Raw genomic sequence first — 22,969 nt, 5'->3', positions numbered from 1 at the left:
GTTGCGGAGCACAGGCTCCAGACGCGCAGGCTCAGTAGTTGTGGCTCACGGGCCCAGTCGCTCCACGGCATGTGGGATCCTCCCAGACCAGGACTCGAGCCCATGTCCCCTGCATTGGCAGGCAGATTCTCAACCACTGCGCCACCAGGGAAGCCCCGGGAAGGACAACTCTTAAATGAAATCAGGCTTCAAAGGTGTAGGGCAACTCTCCGATGATGATCTGTCAGCGATTTATGTATTATTGATGCTCAAGTCACGAAATGAAATATCCACCATGCTGATTATTTACGCTTTCTCTGTTTAATTATAGTTTGAAAATGAGATCATCACCAAGCTGGATCATGAAGTGGAAGGAGGTAGAGGCGATGAGCAGTACAAAGTGTTATTTGATAAAATGTAAGTGTTGATTAACAGTGGGATTTATGTCAGAATAGGGACAGAGACTGTAATTAGACGACAATGAACTTTGTAGCCCAGAGATAATTTAAAAAGTGTTAATAATGGAAAATATTTTAAATTGCACCTCAGTCACGTTTCTTTTGCTGAATGTGATTAACAAGGGGTGTGTAATTATTTTTCAGTCTCTTAGAGCACTGCAGGAAGCACAAATACCTCGCCAAAACGGGAGAAACTTTTGTAAAGCTCGTCGTGCACCTGATGGAAAGACTTTTGGATTACAGAACCATCATGCATGATGAGAACAAAGAAAATCGCATGAGCTGCACTGTCAACGTGCTGGTGAGTGAAAAGTTAAATACCCGGTCTTCCCAGGAAGCCGGAGATTGAACCAGAAGTTCAAAGCCTTGTGAAAGCTGGCCACGGAGCTTTGCAGAGCAGGACACAGCATGCTTTGCCTGTTTCCTTGGCTGTGGGAGGGAAGGAGGAACAAAGAACTGTTTGCATATCTGCTTTAAGCACGTCAGCGATCATCTTCCTTCTGGGTGTTTTCACACTGTTCTTACCCTGGTTCAGAATGATGAGCCACCTTATTTTGTAATCAGGGGAGCACCCTTCCGGATGACAGATCCTAAGTGTTTCATTACTAGGAGACTGTAAACATGGCCTGTAGTGGGTCGAATGGTAGCCTCCGGAATATAGGTCCACATCCTAATCTTCAGAACCTGTGAACGTGACCTTGTTTGGAAAAAAAACGCTCCTAGCAGATGTAATTAAGTCAAAGATCTTGAGATGAGACTGTCCCGGATTACCCAGGTGGGCCCTAAATCCAATGACAAGTATTTTTATAAGAGACAGAAAAGGAGAAGACAGAGACCCAGAGCAGAAGACCACGTGAAGAGAGGAGCAGAGATGGGAGTGACGTGGCCACAAGCCAAGGAACACCTGGAGCCACTGGAAGCTGGAAGGGGCAGGAAGGAAGCTCCCCTAGTCCCTTCAGAGGGCATGTGGCCCCGCTGCCACCTGGATTTCAGACTCAGGCCTCCAAAACTGAAAGAGAATGCAGAGCTATTGTTTTAAGTCCCCAAGATTGTGGTAATTTGTTATGGCAGCCATAAGAAACTCGTGCATGGCCACATGATGGCTTGGGTGAACTTGACCACCACCATCCACTGGCGTCTTGCACAGCTGCTGTCACTGTGACATGTTCAGGTTCTGTGGACATCAGTTTTTGACGTAGTTGTGGTGCATCAGGAAATGCTTCAGGGCGATGAACTTCTAGGAGGCTTTACGACAAGCTCAGCTGCAGGGCATGGCTGGTTGGCCTCGTGGCTCTCAGGAGCCACGTGACCACGACATCTGGCTCCAGCGCTCTCTGCATCTCTCTGCGTCTTCCTCCTCTGCTGCTTCCTAGAAGCTAGACAAGCAGACTCCTGGCCCTGGTAGTGTTTTCCTCAATTTCCCCCGCCTGTCCCAACGCAGGAACGCAAGGAAACACTGTGCCTGGTTTCTTCTCTTTACTTCTCTGGGTTGTCCTCATCACCACCTGGTTGTTGGATAGCAGGTGGTTGCTCTGCCCTGACTTCCCCCATTCATACAGACTTGTAGGCGCTTTGAGCTTATGGGAGTGGACTTTTGTGCCAGGAGGAGCAGGACACATCATTCATTCTTGAAAATCACCAGAGATGTTTGGATTAAAAAGATAAACAAAAAGGAATATTTTTCACCTTCCATCTCCTTTATTGTCAACACCGAATCTGAGCTTTGCCACGACGAGCCGGCCACTGAAACCTCGCACAGTCTCAGCCCTACATTCAGGGGCCGGGCAACCCGTTTTGGCCAATGATAAACATTTCCAGAGCAAGTTTTTTTTTTTTTTTTTTTCCTTGAAAATCTAAACACGGGGGACTTCTGGTTTCTGGTCCAGTATGTAAAAGGAGCTAGGAAGTCGTTACTCCTCTCCTCACCACAAGGAAAAAACTGGCAAACTGAAAATCAACCACTCTTCTTCGATCCACAGGGAAAACTCCTGCTCCCAAAATTGTGATACGGAGAATCACAGCCTCCCGGAGCAGAAACGAACACTGGAGCCGGTACTGGACTCCTTTTACCCAGTACATCATGGCCACTTTCAACATAAAATAACAAGGTGTCTTAAAGGGAAAAAAAGGCGCAGTTTGAAGAGACAGGACATCAGAGCTGGACTTGGACATGACTTTAGAGGTTTTAGAATTATCAGACTGGGCATTTAAAATGACCATGATAAATACTCTAAGGGCACTAATAGAAACAGTAGACATTATGGAAGAACAGGTAATATAAGCTGAAAGATGGGAGTTCTAAGAAAGTATCAAAGAGAAAATGCTAGACACTTGCAGAATGAAGAATGCCTTTGGACTTATCCATAGACTGGACATGGCTGAGGAAAGAATCATTGAGCTTGAAACACCTAAATATGTTTGCATGTGCATCATAAGGGTCGGGGGCCACTGTAGGAGTTACTGGAGTCCATCCCCGAGATCTGGCCCACTGGCTATGTTTGCCTCTCCATCCACCTGTAGCCTGACTGTGCTAGGGCAGCAGCGAGCTCTGCCCCAGGTAAGGGCCTCGATCGTTTGTTCAGGAATGAGCCTGGCTCTTGCTCTGTTGTCTTCCTGCATTCTTGCGTCTGTCCATAGGAATTTATTTTGATGATGCCAATGTGGTTAACACGAAATAGAGATCAGTGTCTTTCTGCAGGAGAGAAACAGAAACCTTTTCAAAAACATTCCCTACCATGGGCATACTTTTCTAGTGCTCCCTCTGAGCTTTAAGGAGGATCCAAAAGGCCCATTTGTGTCCAGAAGGAAGAATTATTATTATGTTGATTAGGTTTCCAGCTTTGACGATTGACTACTATTTGTTTCAAGCAGGATCTTTCATGCTCACCAGGATGCAAAACCTAGTGGAGAAATGGTGACAAGCTCTGAACGGGGCCTTTTTTCAGAATCAGACTCAGAATCAGAATCAGAATCAGGGTCAGAAAAATAAGGTCCTGTGAGGACACCTGAGATCATAGTTCCTGACGTTATGGTGTGTTCCTCTCTCATCCTGAGATTATCGGACATCATTCACTTCCTTCAACTTGAAACATCCTGAATCATTCCATGAAGAGTCAAGTATTCTATTCTTAACTGTTTCCTGGGGAGGATAAGATGGATCCCAGACTATCACAATTCTTTCATTTAAAAAATAGAGATCTATGGATGACAGAGAAACAAAAATGGATTTTTACAGATAGATGTTCTGTCTCTTAATATTCACTGCCAAGAACATTTAATCATATAAATATATTTCTAACCTCCGGGTCCATTTTTACCTTTTCTCCTGGTACTTTTCTTGTGAAACAAATAGAGTTTCATAGAAGTGAATATGTCTCTCCATCTCTAGATGAGTATGGATGTATAAACATACATCTAGAAACATATAAAATGTACTCAACTGATCACTAAGCAGAAATCCCCTTGAAATCCTAAGGTTAAAAAATAAAGAACGTAAGATTTATTCATCAATAAATAAATGTAAGCTCATTGCAAAATTTCCTTTAAAACCAACACTATTATTTTTTTTTTTTAATAGAGTTAGTGGAACGTTCTAAGTTGTGTGGGCTTGTTAATGTCCTACTCTCCCTGTCACTTAAAAAACAAATTAAAATTAAAAAATGAGAGACAGGGGCTGTGATTCTGCCCAGCGGCCTGGTCCTTTAGAGGCGCCTCTGCAAGCAGGTCTGCATGTGTACTGGATCATGGTTCCTGCTAGGCAAAATGCATATTTGTAATTAAGTGGAATTTCATCATCACCTCATAATCATGCAATCTTTAATTACTGGTTCATGATTTGTTGTGCGTCACCTGGCTCTTCTATGCACTTATCATCGTATTCATACCCAAGATTGGTAGAATCATTGTTTTACAGACATAAGTTAGGTCCTTCATGGCCCCTCTACAGGCTAATTAAGGTGGTTCCAACTAGAATTCTAAAAATCTTAGGATGTGTCTTAGTTATGAAGGAGTCCAAAATTGAAATACAGTGAAAATGCTTGCGCTCTGAAAGATCAACGCATAGCGCTGGACTGGAATTGGGGGCCTAGTCCCAACAGGGTTGCTTGGACAGATGTCAGCCCTGGTGCAGAGAGGACCATGGCGGGTGGGAGGCTGCCCGCAGAGCCCAGAAGTGGGGCACCGAGCAGTGTGAACTTCTACATAAAGAAAGAAAAAGTTTTATAAAGAAATTGGGATTTGAGATGAACTTCCTTCAGTTCTAGGGAGGTTTTGAAGTCCTAGGCAGGGAACAGAACGCAGAGCAGGCAGGATATAGAAGACACTTCCGTATCTCGGAGAGAGGGAGGAAAGTCGCATGATATCCCCGTTGAGAAATTGTAGAAGAGAATGATCAAAAGCTTAGGAAAGGATTAAAAATAGGAGTGCAGAAGAGGGTGGTGTGAAATCATAGCGTGTAAATAATGGTGAGTTGGAAGTGAAGGGCTCATCCTCTGCCTTTGATGTAGGTTCCCTTTGTTACATCGCTCCGAGCCGTCAGCTGAAAATATCCTCATTACCCAGACACAGCACACGAACCAGAGGACATGCAAATCTCAGGTGCTGCAAAATGTGAAAATCTCGGTGCGTCTTTCTAAACACGCCCCGCTTACTCTCTGCATTTGTTTATGATTTCTTTTCGGAGAGATCAATTGTGGAAGCAGTGTCTTTCTTTGGCTAATGAAATGAGACAGGCTGTTTCATCTTCTTGGGTAATTGCATGCCTTTATGATGGTGCTATTCACTAGTAATCTCAGGCCCCCATTCTAGAGTTCTAACATTGTGTGCAGGTGCTAAATTTCACATTGAAAGTGGCAATGGTGTTTCCATACCTCAGGCCTTGTTAGGTGACTGTTCTGCACCTTTCTGGTGCCTCGTGAACGATAAAGGTTTTAGAGTGTTTATAGAGATTTCACATTAAGAAATGTAATTGTAATAGAAATATTTATGCCCATCCTGAAAATAGTTTACAATATGTAGAATTAGCCCGTTGTTGATAATCTGCTAACTAACCTTCCTCTATCAATGCCGTACACGAGGTGTTTCTTAAGCAGCAACCAGTTTTCTTACTATGTTTTGGAAGGTCTGTCTAGAACAGTGCTTTCCGATAGAAATTTCTTGGTAATGGAGATGCTCTGTATCTACACTGTTCAAGACAGTAGCACTGGCTCCATACGGCTATTGAGCACTCAAACGTGTGTGGCAAGTGCAACTGAGGAAGTGAATTTTTCACTTCATTCAATTTTAATTAAATTGACTTTGTATTTGAATACATGTGGCTCGTGGCTACTGTGTTGGACATCAGGTCTACAATGCTACATTGCCTTCTTGTGGCTCTTGGTAAGTGAGGCTAGACCCAGCACGCTTTCAATCATGTTGATGATGCTTATTCCAAAATTTTTTTTGCGCTTCTAATGAGATTACAATGGTTAAGAATGGTGAAGATATCATATCTTTGGGTAATCCTTTGTTTTAACTGAAAATAGGTGACTTTCAAATGACAGAAGTAGATTTAAGCCATCACAGCGTTTATTTCATTTTTTAATTTTTAAAAATTTGTTGCCAAGCATGTTTTTATTTTCCTTTTTGTTTTACTGAAATAGAGTTGATTTACAATGCTGTGCTAGTTTCAGGCATACAGCAAAGTGATTCAGGTCTATATATATCTGGATATATAGATTCTTTTCCATCATAGGTTATGACAAGATATTGAGTATAGTTCCCTGTACTATACAGTAGGTTCTTGTTGGCTATCTATTTAGATGTGATACATATACACAATGGAATATTACTCGGCCATAAAAAAGAATGAAATAATGCCATTTGCAGCAACATGGATGGACCTAGTTATTATCATACTAAGTGAAGTAAGTCAGATGGAGAAAGACAGATATGTGATATCGTTTATATGTAAAATCTAAAAAAATGATACAAATGAACTTATTTACAAAACAGAAATAGACTCACAGATTTAGAAAACAAACATGGTTACCAAAGGGGAAGTGGGGGGCAGGGATAAAATAGGAGTTTGGGATTAACATATACACACTACAGTGTTTAAAGTATAGGAAATTTATTCATTAGAATCACCCCCCCAACCAAAAAAAAAAAATGAAGAGAAGTGTAAGGTGTTTTTGCATTTTATGTGAATTTATGGTTCATATCCAAAGATCTGGGTCCATTTGGCTGTGTTTGACACAGGTTGAAGAACTGTGGATTTTTAATGTGTATGTGACACCTTTTATAGAACAGGTTTCTTAAAACAGTGTCGTGGTTTGATTTTTCAGAATTTCTACAAAGAGATTGAAAGAGAAGAAATGTATATAAGGTATGTGAGCATCTGGCTCGTCTGCACCCTCGACCTGTTTATGATAATTGCTGTTTGTCAAGTCCATGCTAAAAAGTGTTTTATAGCCACAGGGGTTGATCTTGTAGGAAATCGTGAAGGCTAGAGTTTGAATTTGGTGGAGCTCCCAGAAGTATCGTCAGGCCTGGTGCAGTTTGTCCTTGCCGATGTGGAGATTTGGGGTGGGGGGCATCCTTAGCCAGCTCAGAAGAAAATTATTATCTCACAGGGTTTTTGTTCCTCTTGACCGACCTTTATGGCCCTTTAGAAAAAAGGCACTGCCACAGATTTATTGTTTCACAGTAAGCCATATGATCAAATGAGAAGTCCAGTCTTAACTTTATCAGAAATAAAGCAATATTATAAATTTTCAGTCTATTCTTACCTGGGTACCAAATTCTCAAGTTTCGTATTTTCTTCCGGATTTTTCTCCTTCACTTGCCTTTTTCTCTAGGGTGGTGGGCTATGATTGGTACCCTCTCCTTCTTGGTCACTTTTAGGGGCCAGTGTCAAATTTTAGTAAGATTACCACTTATGAGACCAGAGTAATTATATAATCCATGTGGCATTAGAGTTTAATGATAGATTAGTTACATTAAGCATTATTTTCTTTCTTTTTTTGTTAAGTCTCTAGCGTATTTATTTGTATAAAGAGTAAACAAAAACATGATTTTCTAACTTTTGATTTCTAAGACTTTTTAACTTTGTCCTTTAAAAACAGTACCATGTGAATATAATAAACCTTGAGGAAAACAATCAGTTTCTTTTATCCAAAATGTAGGCTGTGGTGGGAGGGAGGGAGATGCAAGAGGGAAGAAATATGGGGATATATGTATATGTATAGCTGATTTACTTCGTTATAAAGCAGAAAGTAACACACCATTGTAAAGCAATTATACTCCAATAAAGATGTTAAAAAAAGAAAAGAAGTGTATACAAAAAAAAAGATGTAGGTTGCTTTATATTAGAAAAGCAACCTTTATTTCTTTATGGCAGAGGAATTCTTTTGATCACGTTCGCTGTGATCATTGGAGCTCTTTATTCTTATGGATTTGTATTTTTATGGATTTTGTGTGTGTGTATATTTGGACTCAATAGAAATGTAAGAAATCACAATCAAACATTGTGTACTCTCATTTCAATTGTATGAAGAACACTCTGGAAAAAATGAGCAAGAATGAGAAACCTTGAAGTATAATTCCACCTCCTTGTGCCGTCTTCAGTTTTGTCCTGAAAAGAGAGGACTTAAATTTTAAAAATATATCTATTGTGTATTACTCTGGTTGGTTTTTCTTAGTGCTTTGTGTACTAGAAGCTTCCAAGGCATTATGCATTGTGAAGATTGTAAAAAGAAAGTATAGAGATGATTTACTGTTGAAGGTAGAATTTAGCTCTTGCAGTTCTCAACACAAATTATTTGGTGATGCGTTAAGGATGTACCTATGTTTTATCGTCTCAGGTATCTGTACAAGCTCTGTGACCTGCACAAAGAATGTGATAACTACACTGAAGCAGCCTATACCTTGCTTCTCCATGCGAAGCTTCTGAAGGTAGTAAAAATTACCATATACTTTCATGATCCTGTCGTTATAAATTATAAGATCATTTAACATTTGATTTTTCCATGACCAATTTCAGTAAACCTAGAACTTAAGATTTTATGGATGTCGACTCAATGCAGTGACATAAACGAAGGTAATTAAGAAGTACTTTGATTATTGATCTGGCTCTCCTGAATGCAAATTGGACAAGATGTCAGAGCAGGTTATCACTGAGCATCTTAAATACCCATCATTGGTCTGCCAGCAGTGAGTTAGAGATTCTGTGATTCTTTATTCCTGCCAACAGGACCCAGTAATGCCGGAGGGCGACCTCAATAAGAAGGAACTTCTGTGGTACAATAGCTAAGAGAGAGGATGAGCCCACCTCTCATTTTATCAAAGAGTGTAGGGACCAGATCATGACTTTTCTCTTCGTGCGTTCTAAGCGGTTCCATTGAGATCTCCTGTTGGTCCATCAGTTCATGTTGGACTTCCTGCCTGACTCTCCTGGGGGATGTTACCCCTCAGCATAGGTCTGGCATGACAGCTTTCAGCTCTCAGTGTCCTTTTGTTATTCAGATAGCTTTGGACATTGGTGTGTGTGTGTGTGTGTGTGTGTTTTGCCATAATATATTCATGCTCTCCCCGTGTCCATTTTCAGCCCAGTCAGTCATACAGAGTGGACCCACAGTAAATAACTGGGTGGTTGTTTGTACTGATGGATGGCAAGATGGATGTGTGGGTGGATGGATGGATGGATTCATGGATGGATGGATGTGTGGATGGATGTGTGGGTGGATGGATGTGTGGGTGGATGGATAGATGTGTTGATGGATGGATGGATGGATGTGTGGATTGATGTGTAGGTGGATGGATGTGTGGGTGGATGGATGGATGTGTGGATGGATGGATGGATGTGTGGGTGGATGGATGGATGTGTGGGTGGATGGACGGATGTGTGGGTGGATGGATGTGTGGGTAGGTAGGTGGATAGATGAGGGAATTTCTTTACAACTTCTAGTTTTATACTTCAAAACTTTAGCAAGTCACTAGATCATCTTTCCCATTATACCCTCATAAAAAATTGAAAAATTATAAACTAGGTAAAGAGGAACAGCTATGAGAGTTAGAACTGAGTTGAGTGGCCCTACATAAAGATTGCTTATTCAAGGGATCCTGTGTCTAAACTCAAGCCAGCCCCCCGCATACCAAAAACTGAATGAAAGGAAACCAGATGAGATTACATTAAAAATGAGCATTAAGCAGTGTCTGCTGGGTGATGAGAGGACTAAGGAGGGTGCCGTGTTAGGCAGTGAAACCCCAGCAAGAATCTTCCAGCCCTTGGCCCAGTCCTGAACTCTCCAGTAGCTGTGTGATATGCATACTCATAAGCTGCTTTAGGGACACTGGAGTGTGGAGATTTACCTTTGCCTGAAAACAAGAGTCCTTTGTAAAGAAAACACAATGAGACTCATTTCAATCTGAATGCCTCATCCATAGTCATCCATGGTACCCCTTTGGCTTTGCACCATATAAAGCTCTCCTAAGGACTGTCATTTATGAAGATAGAGATATCAGTTGGGGCATCTCACACCAGCCGTCCCACTTTGAATTCTAATAGCTTTCATTTGTTAGAAACCCAAATTTTATAAATTTTTTTTTAATTTATTTATTTATTTTTGCTGTGTTGGGTCTTCGTTTCTGTGTGAGGGCTTTCTCTAGTTGCTGCAAGCGGGGGCCACTCTTCATCGCGGTGCGCGGGCCTCTCACTGTTGCGGCCTCTCTTGTTGCGGAGCACAGGCTGCAGACACGCAGGCTCAGTAGTTGTGGCTCACGGGCCTAGTTGCTCCACGGCATGTGGGATCCTCCCAGACCAGGGCTCGAACCCGTGTCCCCTGCATTGGCAGGCAGATTCTCAACCACTGCGCCACCAGGGAAGCCCAGAAACCCAAATTTTAGTAACAAGGTGATTTTGAAACTACAAAGATATTTCTTTTACACCAGGGAAATTAAAATGGGCTTGACAAGCTGCTTGGTCACCCTTACCCTCTCTCATAGTACATAAACTTTTCTACGGGCGTGTGAATGTAAAATAGATATATGTGTATGAAGTATCATTTGTTTAATCATTGCACTTATTGAGCACAGACGGGTTTGTCACAAACGGTACAAGGATGTTTCACAACCCAAATCCATCGGCCCAGTTGCATTATTATTTCCACTGGGGTTTTGAATTTTCCAGTTAGATGCCACATAATCGCTCTCCATCTCTTTTACATCATTACATTTTGCAGTTTGTCCTAAATATGTTTTGATATTGCAGTAAATGTGAATTCATGCTGGTTAATCAACATACTAAAGAACGTTACTTGTATCTTTATGAAAATTCTTCACCATGATTGATGTACTCTTGTTCATTAAGTAAAAATCCTCAAATAGGGTCTTCTTTTTTTGGTTAAGGCTGTTTTGTCAAAAAAAACAAGGGCAATAAAAACATCAGCCTTTCACCTAGCAATCAAGTTATTTCAACTCATTGTTTAAGTGGAAGGTATAAAGGAGTTTTGCTTCTCCATTCAATATTTTTTTAGGTGATTTTAAACTCCAAGGAAGTTATTTGGCATCCAAACTTTCTTGTTCTTATTTATCTTATTGTAGTTACATTTCAGAATCATGTGAAATTTTACTTTCACCCTCCATAAAAGTAGAAATCTGGCCATGTGGTGAAAATGCCACAATTAATTGAGTTTGTGACTCCCAGTTATGGTTGGGCTACGCACTTCTCATTTGAAGGTGAAAGAATTTGCAGCAGCGTAAAGGTTTCTCATTCTTACTTGACACTCCAGGTGCCGGAGAGCCCATCTGGCCCCATGGCCCTTTCACCCTGTTCTTTGGAGCCCTGGGGTCCAGCACGGAGTGCTCCAGAGCCCCTCTGGCTTCGGGAAGGTGGGACGGGGTGTGTGCTGTGAGAGCCCGCCCCTTAGCGAGCCTTGCACTTCTGCAGGCCTGTCCCTTGGGGCCTTTGCCCTCTGCCCCAGTGGTTCCTGTCCGTTTGTCATGACCCCTAAAATGTAGCACCACAGCTGGTCCCGTTGCTCCAGATGTGGCCTGGCCAGCCCTGAGTCCAGTGGGGACCCCCCCACCCCCCTGTGGTCCAGGCAGCCTGCAAGTCTGCTGCTTTCTTGGTAACATCCTCACTGTCCTGTCTTAAAACAGGGTCAAGACCCCACCTCCTGAGTCCAACTGATGAGTTGAGCCCATCCTGATTCTTTCCTCCAAGGAGCCTCCCCAGACCCCCTCGTCCTGCCTCCCGCCCTTAAATTGCCCATGAAATCTTTTCTGCAGAGTTATTATATACCACTGTGCTCTAATTTGTAATAGCACTCTCTCTGGAGCAGGCATCTTCTGACTCATCTTTGACCTGGTGCCTTGCACATAGTAGGTCCCCACCAAATATTGACGTTTATTGAACCCTATATTTAGTGCCGTTGATTTCTTGAGCATAAATCTAGGAGTTTAGGTGTCAAATGAGCTTGCCTTCACTTTGATGCATCCTTCCTTCATCCCATAAGTCCACTGTCACGTCCACAAACGCTGGCCGAGCCCTGCCTTTGCGACAGGCAACGTGCCTAGAGCCAAAGATCCCAAGACACCTCCCTGTCTGTAAAGGAGCTTTCTTTACGACCTGTAAGCAGAATCCATGTGCCTTCTGCTGTTGATTAAAATGTTGAGCAGCACAGGACTGAAGCCGCCGCCCAGGGATGCCCCACTTGAGGCAGCCACAGATCACCCGGTTCCTCATTCATCTGGAAGGTTCCAAGGCATCAGGGGCAAGCTGACAGTTCTGTGCTGTCCAGAACCCGCTGGGTTTCTCTTCTGTGTGAACCTAGACCCAGCTTTGCCTTCCTCTTTCTTTCACTCGTCTTGAGGCCTCTGCACAGAGGTTCTGCCCTCAATTCCAGACCCGACAGCCTGATGACAGCACCTCCAACGATCCCCGGAATCATGGCCCGAGTGCCCACACCGAATTCAGGGCTTACGGTGCATTCTGACCTGACGGTAGGGAAACGGTAGCCCTGGCCGTGCCCTCACCTGGCACCGCTCACGCTTTGCTTTTGCCTCAGTGGTCGGAGGACGTGTGCGCGGCCCACCTCACCCAGCGGGACGGGTACCAGGCGACAACACAGGGACAGCTGAAAGAGCGGCTCTACCAGGAAATCATCCACTACTTCGACAAAGGCAAGGTAAAAAAAAAAAAATGCCGTTTTCCTGGTGTTTTCCTCTTTGTGTGCACCTTCTTGCAGCGTTGTAAACACACTTTTTAACACATGGTGTTTGTGGTACCAGAAATTTGTTGCAGATTGTATATCTGAAGGTTTTATGCATGGCCCTCCCGCTGGCGCTTCTAAGTAGAAATCCTACCAAAAAAAAAAATCAATCACCCTTTTGTAGATGCTCTGCTGAAAGTTAGGACTGAAAAGCGCAAGTATTTTCATAGTCCTTGCCAGAGAGAACCCAGGCTGGGACACTGATTCGGGGGAATTTCTGGCTACGTTAGAGCTAATGCTTTCCTTTGACAGTTTGCGTTTTTTCTGTTGTCACCAAAATATTAATCCCATAGCAAGACCAATATCGCTCATGTTGGTGACCTCTCCATTAACTGGCTCAAACAAAATTATTTAACCTGTTGACTTCTACTAAAAGGAAACCTGCCATCATTTTAATCAGCCAGTAATAGATCTCATCACTGTAGTTCATGTGATTCAGATAAATAGTAACTATTAAAAAAAAAGGGGCTCCTTCAGTTAAGAAGTTTTTAAAATCTGCCACCAAAGTGACTTCTAAGCTCATTCTGTGCCTTCATCAGGATTCTTAACTCATCTGAGTTACCAGCCTTTTTTTTTTTTTTTAACCTTGAGAAAAGTGAACAGAGAATTCCACGACGGTACCTGTATTCGTTTCTTAGGGCTGCGGTAACATAGGCCTACCCACTGGGCAGGAATCTGTTCTCTCACAGTTCTGGAGGCTATAAAACCAAAGTCAGCATGTCGGCAGGGCCGTTCTCTCTGAGAGAGAATGATTCAGGGGGAGAATCTGCTTCCTGCCTCTCTCTTAGTGTCTGGTGATGCCGGCAGCCCTTGGCTTGTGGACACATCACTCCAGTTCCTGCCTCTGTATTCGTGTGGCTTTTTCCCTGTGTGTCACTGTGTCCAAATCTTCCTCTTCTAAGAGCACCGATTATTGGATTTAGGGCCCACGCCATCCAGTGTGACCTCATCTTAACTTGGTTACGCCCAAAGACCCTGTTTCCAAATAAGGTCACATTCAGAGATATCAAGGGTTAGGACTTCAACATATCTTTTGTGGGGGACCCAGTTCTACCCCCAGCAGCACCCATATCGGGAAAGGATGATGGCTGACCCTTTTTGTGGCTGTCGACATAAACCGAAACCTTTTGAAAAGATCGTGGGTGTTTTATTTATTCCCTGGGGTCCTTGACATGGGACAAAAATCAAAATATTCAGAATAGCATGAGGATTGGCCAGAGGCCACTTGGAAATGGTCTGTGAATTACACCTGGTCCTATAGCGAAACAGAATATATAGTTCTTCATAGAAATGAGATGGTTTCACAATTAAGGCCAATTGCTAAAATTTTATTAGCTTAGCCAGGGGAATTCTGTTTCTCCACAAACTGCTAAAAAAGTGGATCCATTCCTTCCCCCGATGGCTTTCTGGCTTATTATGTTTTTGAGAAGGGTAATCAGGTGTTATGGAAGGGGCAGAACAGGAGGTGGGACCCCAGAGAGGCCCAGGAAGCCTGAGGGTCAGAGGTCGTTGGGGCTGAAAGAGCGTGTGCCTTTGCTGATGGCCATTCTGGGTTCTCACGTCCTCTGACAGCACTGGCCCCGAGATCCCTCCAGCCACATCTCAGCTCTCCTCCCCACCTCGCTCCTTATATTCTGGCCACACCACCCCCTCTGGGTCCCCACCCACACCAGCCCTTCCTGCCTCTGCCTGGCAGGCCTCTGCTGCTCCTGCCCTCGGCTCATTTGTCCTCATCCAGCTTAATGTCACCTCTGCTCCGATGCCCACAATGTCCTCTTCTTTTCCTGTATAGCACTTACCACAATTTGCAACAGTAGATTTGCACGTGTATTTCTTTAGCGAGTCTCCCATACGCCATGAGCTCTGTGAAGATAGAGGCCACACACGTGTAATCCCTCACAACACACGTAACTCTCAGACAGAGCCGGGCACGTAACACAGGGGCGTTTGTTAGATGAACAAAGAAATCAGTGAAAGAATGCACGAACAAATGAGTGAATACTCAGCATTTAAGGGTGATTTCGGACAGATGAGAGGTGCTCATGGACAGCAGGACAGCTGGCCTTCAATAAATAATAAATTGAGGAACCAAGTGGGTTTGGTTTTGTTTTTAGCGAAAGCAGTCTCATACGGAGGGAAAAAAATGAACCTGTTCAGTTTAGAACAGTGGTTCTCAACCGGGACCCTTTCACGTTATCATGCCTGGGGGTGTGGATGCGACTGGCATCAAGTGGGTCAAGGTCAGGGATGGCTGCTCAATATCCTACAAGGCAGACGGCCCTCGCCACACAGAACTATCCAGCCCAGAATGTCAGTAGTGGCCAGGTTGAGGAATCCTGGTTTTGAAAAAAGCAAATTCAAGTGATAAAGCATTACAGGCAAAAAGAGAAAGGGGCTGAAGGAATGTTCTCACATGTTTCTGTGTTTTGGAGGAGACAGAAAGATGGCTCTGGTAAAGTGAGCACTTAGCTCACCTGGAGTCAAGAATGTTCAACTTGATTGAACGTGTTAATCAAAACTGAGGAGAATCGTCTTCACGGCAGCTGTTAGAGACGTACTGGCAAAAGAGACTGAAAAGCCATTTTTGAATGCCCATAACTTCTCCACGAGAACGTTAAAAAGAAACGGAAGTTCACGCATCTTTCTGAGGCTAACATGAGGGTGAGGGAGAAAATTTCATCAAACGAAATTTTAAGTACCTGGATGATGAGCTGCAAAGCAAAAAAAAAAAAAAAAAAAATCGTTTTCACATCAACGAGCATTAAATTTCCTGAGGAAAAACTAACAGAAGGAAGTAAGTATCCATCTTCTGTATGAGCTGGGATGGGCTGGGATCTGCTGGGTTTGCAACCTCTCACCGTCTCAGCGGTGCTGCGCAACCCAGATTGATTTCTCACTCATGCTGCCGGTCCGTCCATCGTCACTTCTGGGGACCCAGGTGAGTGGAGGTCCCAGCACAAAGGAATGCAGCCTCAGAGGGACAGCAAGTCACTGCCCGGCCCCTACACGCTTGGCCCAGAAATGACACATGCGTTTGTGCTCGTGTCATTAACTAAAGCAAATCATGCGGCCACAACCAGCTTCAGTGGATGGGGAAGTGCCCGGAAGGGAAGGCAATGTACGTAGCGCCTACATCTACCAGGTAAACCAGGTAAACTACCAGGACGTTTAATCGGACAAGTGAGGCGGGGTTCTAACCTGGGGCTCTCAAGGCACGTGGAAATTACCTAAGTATATGTATGTTCTAAAAAGGTAATAGTCCCTCTAATCCCCCAGTTGCACAGCTTCCCACAACTGGACATGTGAGAATAGAGCTACCTCCAGAAACTGGTGCTGAGCCAGCTCCTCCATAGTTGAATTTCTTCCTCGGGTTAGGGAGGGGTTGGGAACGACGTGACCGGGCTGGGCAGTGCAGGGGCAGCAGCACCTGAGAACTGGTTCCAGCTCCCTGTGGTCAGGACGCCCGAAGTCTCAGCAGGTGGTGAGTCGGGGCGGCAGGAGGTCACAGCAGAAGGTAGGTTTGCCTCTTCCTGCCAGATTTAGAATCACATTCATTTAGGAAACAAGACCGAGACATGGTCTTGTTATACCTGCCAGGTGCGGGTATATGCGGTGATTTGAGAAAGAACATCCTTCCTGCCTTCTCTGGAATAAGACAGTGGCTGAGGTCGTTGCTACAGATTCAGAACTTGACATTGGGAAGGACTAGATGCACACATTTCTGTACTCCGTGCCCAGACTGAAGTTCTGTTGTTGTTTTTTTTTTATTGAAATATAGTTGATTTACAATGTTGTGTTAGTTACAGGTGTACAGCAAAGTGATTCAGTTATATATATGTATGTGTATACTTTTTCAGATTCTCTTCCATTATAGGTTATTATAAGATACTGAGTAGAGTTCCCTGTACTATACAGTGGGTCCTTGTTGGTTATCTATTTAATATATAGTAGTGTGTACACGTTAATCCCAAACTCCTAATTTATTCCCCCCCTTCGCCTTTGGTAACCATAAGTTTGTTTTCTATGTCTGTGAGTCTATTTCTGTTTTGTAAATAAGTTTATTTGTATCATTTTCATAGATTCCACATACAAGTGATATCATATGATATCTGTCTTTGTCTGGCTTACTTCACTTAGTATGATCTTCTCTAGGTCCATCCATGTTGCTGCAAATGGCATTATTTCATTCTTTTTTTTGGCTGAGTGCTATTCCATTGTGTTTATATACCACATCTCCTTTATCCATACTCATCTGTCGATTCTTGGGGAAAAAAATATCTTGAAATGGGAGATAGTTGGCAAGTGATTCAGCCCATGGGAACTTGAAGGAAGGCCGCTCACTGTGGGGTCCTCTGGGTAGAGGTGCCCAGGGAGCCAGCCCTCCTACAATGAGGGGCTCCGACCTGAGCTGTCTGCTACGAGAGTCACAGGACCCATGCAGCCATGAGCACCTGAAACATGGCCAGTCCAAACTGGCCAGACGCACCATCAACGTACAACAGCACTGGATTTCTAAGGTTCAGCGTGAACAAGAGACTGTTGTTATGAGCTGAATTGTGTCCACCAGAAATTCGTGTGTTGGCGCCCTAACCCGAGTACCTCGGAAGGTGACTATTTGGACATAGGGCCTGATCCCATATGACTGAACTCCATATAAGAAGAGGAGATTAGGACAAAGACACACACTGAGCAAGGACTAGGTGAGGACACAGGGTGGGAATTTGTCTCACAGGCCAAGGAGAGAGGCCTCAGAGGAAAGCATCCTTCTGACAACTCGGCCTTGGCTTCTCGCATCTAGAACTGTAAGGAAATAAATTTGTTTAAGGCGTCCAATCTTTGGAACTTTGTTATGGCAGCCTGTCAAACATCTCATTAATTTTGTGTTATTGATTACATTTGAAAGAATACTTCAGGTATAGTAAATATTACTAAAATTAATTCCACTTTTTTTTAAGAGTTTGCTCATTTTTAAAGCTTTTTTCTTTTTTTTTAATAAATTTATTTATTTTTGGCTGCGTTGGGTCTTTGTTGCTGCGCGTGGGCTTTCTCTAGTTGCGGCGAGTGGAGGCTACTCTTTGTTGCGGTGCGCGGGCTTCTCATTGCGGTGGCTTCTCTTGTTGTGGAGCACGGGCTGTAGGTGTTTGGGCTTCGGTAGTTGTGGCACGCGGGCTCAGTAGTTGTGGCTCGTGGGCTCTAGAGCGCAGGCTCAGTAGTTGTGGCACACGGGCTTATTAGTTGCTCTGTGGTATGTGGGATCCTCCCAGACCAGGGATCGAACCCGAGTCCCCTGCATTGGCAGGCGGATTCTTAACCACCGCACCACCAGGTACCTAATTCCATTTTTTAAAATGTGGCTACTAGAAAAATTGTACATGTATCTTGGCTGATGGTTCCCCTGGAGAGTGCAGCTCTGAGCCAAAGACTTTGCTTTTGTTGAGAACGGTATCTGCTAGCACATCCGTCCACAGGCTGCTGGTAAATCGAAGCTTTACTGCATGTCCTTTGGGGTCATCACAGGCGGCGGCATTGCTTACGTGCTTGTTGGGATATATTCCTTACACTAAATGAATATTTTGAAAAACTGAAATAAATCTAAGAGAATTAGGAAATGGGAACCAAAGCCAGGAGATAATAGAATGTATGTCAGAATGACAAGGGGAAGCATGATCACAAGCACCAAAATTGGATTTTTTTTTTCTTGTGACCCAGTGTCACTTCTGTAATTTGAAATAAGTGTCCAGAGTATGGTTGTTCTTAGCATTAGGGGATTTGGAGGGACGGGCATGTGAGGGGCTCTTTTATGAACAGAAGATCCTCTGAAGGAAATACAGACAAGGCACATGGTAGGGAGGGAAGGAAAGAGTAGAAACAGAGGCAGTTATGAAGATAAACCATGAGAAATCAGGAAGAAGCAACATAGCTTTGTTGGAGCAAGATGGAGTTTTCTGGTACTTATGTATTTTATTTTTAAAATTTAGAATTATGCCTCTCAGTTGTTTTCTTCTGTGCTTTGACCAAAGTCTATTATAATCTTATTGTTAGTTTCCCAAGCTCTTAAGGATGAGTCACGTTTTCTCACTGTGACTTGTGTGTCCCAGTGCCTTCGGGGATGAGTGTCACCGACCGACTAGCTCTAAGGTCTGCACCGTCTTGGCCGGGTTCTGCCTGGGACACTGCTGAACAGTGTGGGTCTCGGAGCAGAAGTCACCTCATCGGGCGTGTTTTCCCCGTGAGCTCTCAGCCTCCCCGGGCCCCCAGCCCAAGATGCGTCACCCACATCCATCCCTGCCGTCTGCTCCCCGGGCCACCATTCTGCTCTCTAACAAAGTGGCCGTGGCATCATAGCTTGAATCGCTCCAAGGATGCCCAAACCTCAGGGTCCCCCAGCCTCCTCTACAGGCAGATCCAGGCTTCTGCCTGGCAGGTGAGGCCCCTTACAGCAGGGCTCTGCCCTTGTATCTACCCTCTCGTCACCCACAGCATCTTGCCTCTTTCTGAACATGCTTGTTGATTCCCAGCCCCGGGACCTTCTGTGGTCTCCCCCGGATGGGGAACGGCCCCTCTCACCTGCCGTCTCCTGTGGTGACTCCTTCCCGCCTCCTACACATGTTTCCTTGCTGTCTCCACCTTGGAGCCTTTCCTGCCTCCCATGCTGAAAGAGTCCTGTCTCTGGGCTCTCCCTGCCCTGGCCAGGAGCTATTTCTATGTATCTTGTATCCCCTCTTTGAGTATCTCACACTTTAATGGTCCCATGAGTCCCCTGGGGATCTTGTTAAAATGCAGATTCTGGGAACTTCCTTGCAGTCCAGTGGTTAAGACTCCGCGCTTCCACTACAGGGGCGCAGGTTTGATCCCCGGTCGGGGAGCTAAGATCCCACGTGCTACATGGTTCGGCCAAAGGAAAAAAAAAAATGCAGATTCTGATTCACTAGGTCTTGGGAGAGGCCTGAGGCTCTGCATTTCTAAGCAGCTCCCAGTAATGGCAATGCGGCTGGGCCAGGGTCCACCCCTGGGTCACCAGGTCCTGCTTTGACTGGAGCTCCTTGGGGACAGGGCAGGCTGTGTCTGACACTTCTGTTTGTCCCTCTTCGGGAGCCCTGTGCTGCACACAGACTTATTCAGTCACTTTTTTTAAGTAGACTATTTTTTTTTTTTAATTTTATTTATTTATTTATTTATTTATTTATTTATTTATTTATTTTTTGGCTGTGTTGGGTCTTCAGTTCGTGCAAGGGCTTTCTCCAGTTGCGGCAAGCGGGGGCCACTCTTCATCACAGTGCGGGGACCGCTCTTCATCGCGGTGCGCGGGCCTTTCTCTATCGCGGCCCCTCCCGTCGCGGGGCACAGGCTCCAGACGCGCAGGCTCAGCAATTGTGGCTCACGGGCCCAGCTGCTCCGCGGCATGTGGGATCTTCCCAGACCAGGGCTCGAACCCGTGTCCCCTGCATTAGCAGGCAGACTCTCAACCACTGCGCCACCAGGGAAGCCCCAGTAGACTATTTTTTAATAGCAGTTTTTAGGTTCACAGCAAAATTGAGCAGCAGATGGGGAGAGTTCCCATGTACCCCTGTCCCCCCCGCCGACATGTGCAGCCTCTCCCACTGTTAACAGTGTCATTTTTATTGAATTAAGCACATTCTGGCCAGTGCTTGACCAAACACTGGAAAAGGCCGCCATCACTCAGACATTCCACAGAGTTCCTAACATGGGGCTTATTTGTCTCACGTGTGTGGTCTGGCCTCCTGACACAGACTCTGAGCCCCGGAAGCGTCTGAAGGGCATGCCCCCCTGCCCCCCACTCCTGCCCGGCAGCCCCCTGGGGCAGATCCCTCTCCTCATTCCAGAGGTGCCGGTCTTGGGACCGTGCCTTTTCCGCAGGCTCGTTTCCCAAGCCTGTTGCTGGCTTGGCTTACGTGCTGCCTTCATTGCAGAAGTTGTGGATGGAATAAAGACAGATTCTTCCAAGACCCGGGCCGGCTTTTCCTGCCTGGACTCCCGCACGTCTGCTAGAAATACGTCCTCGGTCAGAATGATCGCAAGGGTGGATCAAGTGAACGGGCAGGGATGGTCATGCGGGGAGGGCCGTCTGGCATTGGCCACAGGCTCTGACTTCACTGCTGACTCAAGGTCCATCCCAGGTCCATGTTCTAAATGTTCTCCTGCAGCGCATGAGTATTTAAATCACAAGAGTTTCTTGGGTTTGATTTTACATGTGTTTCATTTTAGGGGAAAAAAATTGCAATTTTGGTTTAAAACCATATATTTGGGTAATGGGCCTTAATACTACAGTTGGACTTGAAGACCAGTGATGGCTGAGGACCACACAATTGTAAAATGAACTCTACCCGGTTCCTGAGCCTGGCAAAAGTATGACTCAGTTATAGCGCCAGTGATACAGGCCGTCACCTTATGTGATTAAGGAAATCTTCACTATGTCCTTAATAGGTGGAAACTTTACACATCCTAGAGCTAGTTTTCACTGTTTTAAATGTATGCAGCTACCCAGGGGAAGTAGGGACTTACAGAACCCAAGGCAGATTTGTGTCCTGGAGACCGTGAGCGCAGGCCCTTAAAGGAGCGGGTTCCCACCCCATCCCTTAGACGCCAGCACCTGTGGAGACAACCCAGGGCACCCGCCAGAGACTGGGGTCAGACTGTATTAAAAGTCTGTCTACCTTTGTGCTCTGAAAGCAGCAACACTGAGTGGATTTTCTGCTCCTTCATATTGGACACTCTGGTTTTTGAATTATGTTCCATTATTTTTCTGTATTTCTTCTTCACAAAAATCATTCTTTTATTTTTGCTTTTCCACCGTTTAAAAAAGTTTTGAATGTCTTTCAGCCCAACTTTTGGTCTTTTCATCTGTTTCTTTCTCTCCAAAAAACGTCATTTCCATCTGTTTCCCTTTTCATTCTTTTGCACTTCTTCCTTCCTGGGCTAATAATTACTCCTTGCTCCTTTTCCTTTCTCTTTTTACCACCTGTTTTTGCATCTCCGGAAAGCCCGCTGTTGGGTTTTATCGTGGCAGTCGAGCGTTCTGTCCTGAAGATGCTCTGAATTGTCTGTCTTATTGTGTTTGGTTGAGGCCTAGTAATTTTCAATAAAGCCCTTAGTTCAAGCACTGCACTGAAAATTACCAGGCTTCTCTATGGAGGGTGTGTCTAAAGTAGAAGCCCTGCTCTCAGGAAAATGTAGTCAGAGTGAGGGAGCCAGTATTAACCAACATTAACCACTTCGAAAACCAGGAAGCAGCCTGGCAGCGTCAGCAAAGGGGGCACATAGCCGACAGCCCATGTGATGTATGAAGCTCTGGGATTCTTTTCAGCTGGAGCTCTGTCTTCTTTTCCCTTAAAATAACCTCGCCTTGACGAAGTTTGCACTTTGCCTTGTGCCCAAGTCAAAAGAGGAGGCATCTTGCATCATCTCGTGAACTAAAAATAGGGGTTTGGAAGCAAGTTTCCACTTTTGATGAAATGGTTGGATTTCTTTTCTAAGTATTGGGGGTGACATTTTCTCATCCTCTGAGTTTCCTTTTAAAAGCACAGTTGTCATTGAGGGGAATTACAGGTGCGAGCATCATATCACCCTCTTCTTGGTTTGTTCTCAGCATTTCCAAAATTTTTGAAAATCCTGATATATTCCAGAATCTGTTCAATTAGCAAGAATTTGGCTGGAGTGCTCAGAGGTCATGTGTTCATTATGATTCGCCCCCAAAAAAGAACGATTTACGATCAGAGCAGGAGAAAATCAAGGCTTAGAGTCGGTAACAACCCTGCTGCCCCACGCCCCGCCCTGCAGGATCCCTCACACGTGTTTCCACCACCCAGCCTCCTGGGTGCCAGGTGCCACCTGCACCCATGAATTATGGGGCGCAGGGGGGCGGGAGGGCAAAGGCCTGCCTCGAGGCGTGAGCAGGTAAATACCAAAACCCTCCCCTGGTCTGTTGCACTGGTGGGCGCTGAGTCAACCCACCTAACGGGTACGGGAATGAGTCCCTCTTCTGAGGAGAAAGGGGAGACTTCCTTGTCCCCGAGAAGGTGACATGTAAACTGGGTCTTGAAGAATGAGACAAAGCTCGCCAGATGATGGCTGGGAGGGCAGAGATTCCAAAGAGTGGGAATCACACTGGTCAAGGCCAGGGCTCCCGAACACATCTCACTTTTCTGGAGAAGCCGAGAAGTCTGTCCCTCGGGGGGGCGAGGAAGGGGTCCTGGGAGACACAGATGCAGAGAACTTGGAAGCCAGTCTGTCCATGGCCTGTGTGTCTCCTGAAGATTTGACTTA

General features: G+C 44.9%; 1 protein-coding gene across 2 annotated transcripts in view; it reads left to right on the top strand.

Moving 5' to 3' along the window:
* The window catches only part of DOCK1 (dedicator of cytokinesis 1), a 532,415-nt gene that overhangs the window by 454,581 nt on the left and 54,865 nt on the right, over positions 1-22,969 (top strand). For both annotated transcript variants that reach the window (XM_057531553.1, XM_057531554.1), the window contains exons 34-38: positions 311-396; positions 582-738; positions 6,761-6,801; positions 8,279-8,369; positions 12,482-12,601. In XM_057531553.1, coding sequence (XP_057387536.1) covers positions 311-396; positions 582-738; positions 6,761-6,801; positions 8,279-8,369; positions 12,482-12,601 — 495 coding nt within the window. The remainder of the gene's footprint in view (positions 1-310; positions 397-581; positions 739-6,760; positions 6,802-8,278; positions 8,370-12,481; positions 12,602-22,969) is intronic.

Source organism: Balaenoptera acutorostrata, chromosome 16 (genome assembly GCF_949987535.1).
Source record: "Balaenoptera acutorostrata chromosome 16, mBalAcu1.1, whole genome shotgun sequence".
NCBI classification, from domain to species: domain Eukaryota; kingdom Metazoa; phylum Chordata; class Mammalia; order Artiodactyla; family Balaenopteridae; genus Balaenoptera; species Balaenoptera acutorostrata.
The sequence above is the reverse complement of the archived record's forward strand: the minus strand, read 5'-3'. Positions and strand labels throughout refer to the sequence as shown.